Source organism: Ipomoea triloba, chromosome 5 (assembly GCF_003576645.1).
Source record: "Ipomoea triloba cultivar NCNSP0323 chromosome 5, ASM357664v1".
Taxonomy (NCBI): domain Eukaryota; kingdom Viridiplantae; phylum Streptophyta; class Magnoliopsida; order Solanales; family Convolvulaceae; genus Ipomoea; species Ipomoea triloba.
This window is the reverse complement of record NC_044920.1, coordinates 19,528,621-19,530,226: the sequence shown is the minus strand read 5'-3', so window position 1 is coordinate 19,530,226 and position 1,606 is coordinate 19,528,621. Positions and strand designations below refer to the sequence as shown.

Sequence of the window (1,606 nt, the reverse complement as noted above, 5' to 3'; positions counted from 1 at the left end):
TCTTTTACATTTTATGTTAAGTTATTTCAATTAATCAACAATTTTTTTTTGTACTTTTTGATTTTTTTTTTTGGTTTACTGCAGTGTAATATATACTCCGTGATAATTTTTTATTTTTTATTTTTGTAAATTTTCTAATTGGATGTGGAGTGTTATTTTATTTTATTGTTGTATTAGGTGTTTTTTTTTAATTATTATTTGATAGCAAAAATGGTAGAAAAGGGCACCACTAGGAGGGGAAACAAAGTAGAGAAGAAAGGTTAAAATATTTGATTTTACATTTTTGCCCTCAATTTTAACACCTATTTAACATAAATTTAACAGAAGGATCAAATTTAGTAAAAAATCAATACTTAAGGTTAAGGGACTAACTTTGGTAAAATTGAAAGTCGAGGATAAAAATTGGTAAAAGTCAATAGTGGAAGGCCATTTCTGGAATTAACTCCTTATCTAAATTAAACCCAACTTACCGTGTTATAGAAAATGAAGCAACACAAAACCAACCATATCATCACTCCCTTATCTTTCATCTTCTTCATCATCATCTACACTTTGTATTGTCCATTAATTATCTTCTGTTATGCCTAATATTATGTCCCACTTCCACCGTATCAGCAATTCTCTACTCAAATGAAACTGATAGGGCTGCCCTTTTGGATTTTAAGCATCGGATTTATGGTGATCCACATGGAGCATTACATAGCTCATGTGGGGTGCTTCCCATCAGCTTATCTAAGTTGCACAAACTTCAATCCTTTAGTCTGGGTGAAAACCAAATCACACGAGAAATTCCCCGGGCTTTTGGGAATCTTTCTTCGCTTCAATCATTGTACTTGAATGACAATCATTTGCATGCATGGAATCATTCCTCATGAGCTTACCCAGTATCAGAATTTAAAGAGTCTTACTTTCATTCACCATGAACAACTTATCCGGTACACTATCACCCTCTTTCTTTAATATGACTTCCATCAAAGTTTTTTCAATATCAGGTAACTCACTTCAAGGGACCATTCCAAGCTACATGGGAGACACCATGCCTAACTTGGAAGAAGTCTATCTTGCTGGCAACAAATTCTATGGAACCATCCCTATTTCATTTCCCAATGCCTCGAAGCTTCAAATTTTTGAGGTTTCACAAAACCATTTCATAGGTAAAATTCCAGACAATATTGGAAAGCTAAAACATCTTTTCTACTTGAATCTTGAGTTGAATCTTCTTGGTACCTATCATGATGAGAATTTGGGTTTTATGCACTCTCTATCAAACTGTAGTAATTTACAAACCTTTTCAATTACAAGAAATAAGCTTCAAGGTAAATTTCCAAATTCCATATGTAACTTCTCATCCAAACTCTCTTATTTAGGCCTAGGAGAGAATAGGTTATCTGGAACAATACCAATAGGAATAAAGAATTTAGCTAGCTTGACCGCGTTAGTGTTGACTGGAAACCTTTTATCTGGTCGTATTCCTAGTGAGATAGGTTGCTTGAAAAGCCTACAGGGATTGGGATTAGATCATAATCGGTTCATTGGAGACATACCATCTTCTCTGTTTAACCTCACCTCCCTATCTCTTTTTTTTTTTTTTTTTTTTTTTTTTACC

At 33.5% G+C, this 1,606-nt stretch overlaps 1 protein-coding gene across 1 annotated transcript in view; it reads left to right on the top strand.

Annotated features, from left to right (window-relative positions):
• The first annotated feature begins 1,024 nt into the window (after positions 1-1,024).
• LOC116020355 (cysteine-rich receptor-like protein kinase 6) overlaps positions 1,025-1,606 on the top strand; it is a 2,742-nt gene continuing 2,160 nt past the window's right edge. Inside the window, exon 1 of the mRNA XM_031260832.1 lies at positions 1,025-1,223. Coding sequence (XP_031116692.1) covers positions 1,025-1,223 — 199 coding nt within the window. The remainder of the gene's footprint in view (positions 1,224-1,606) is intronic.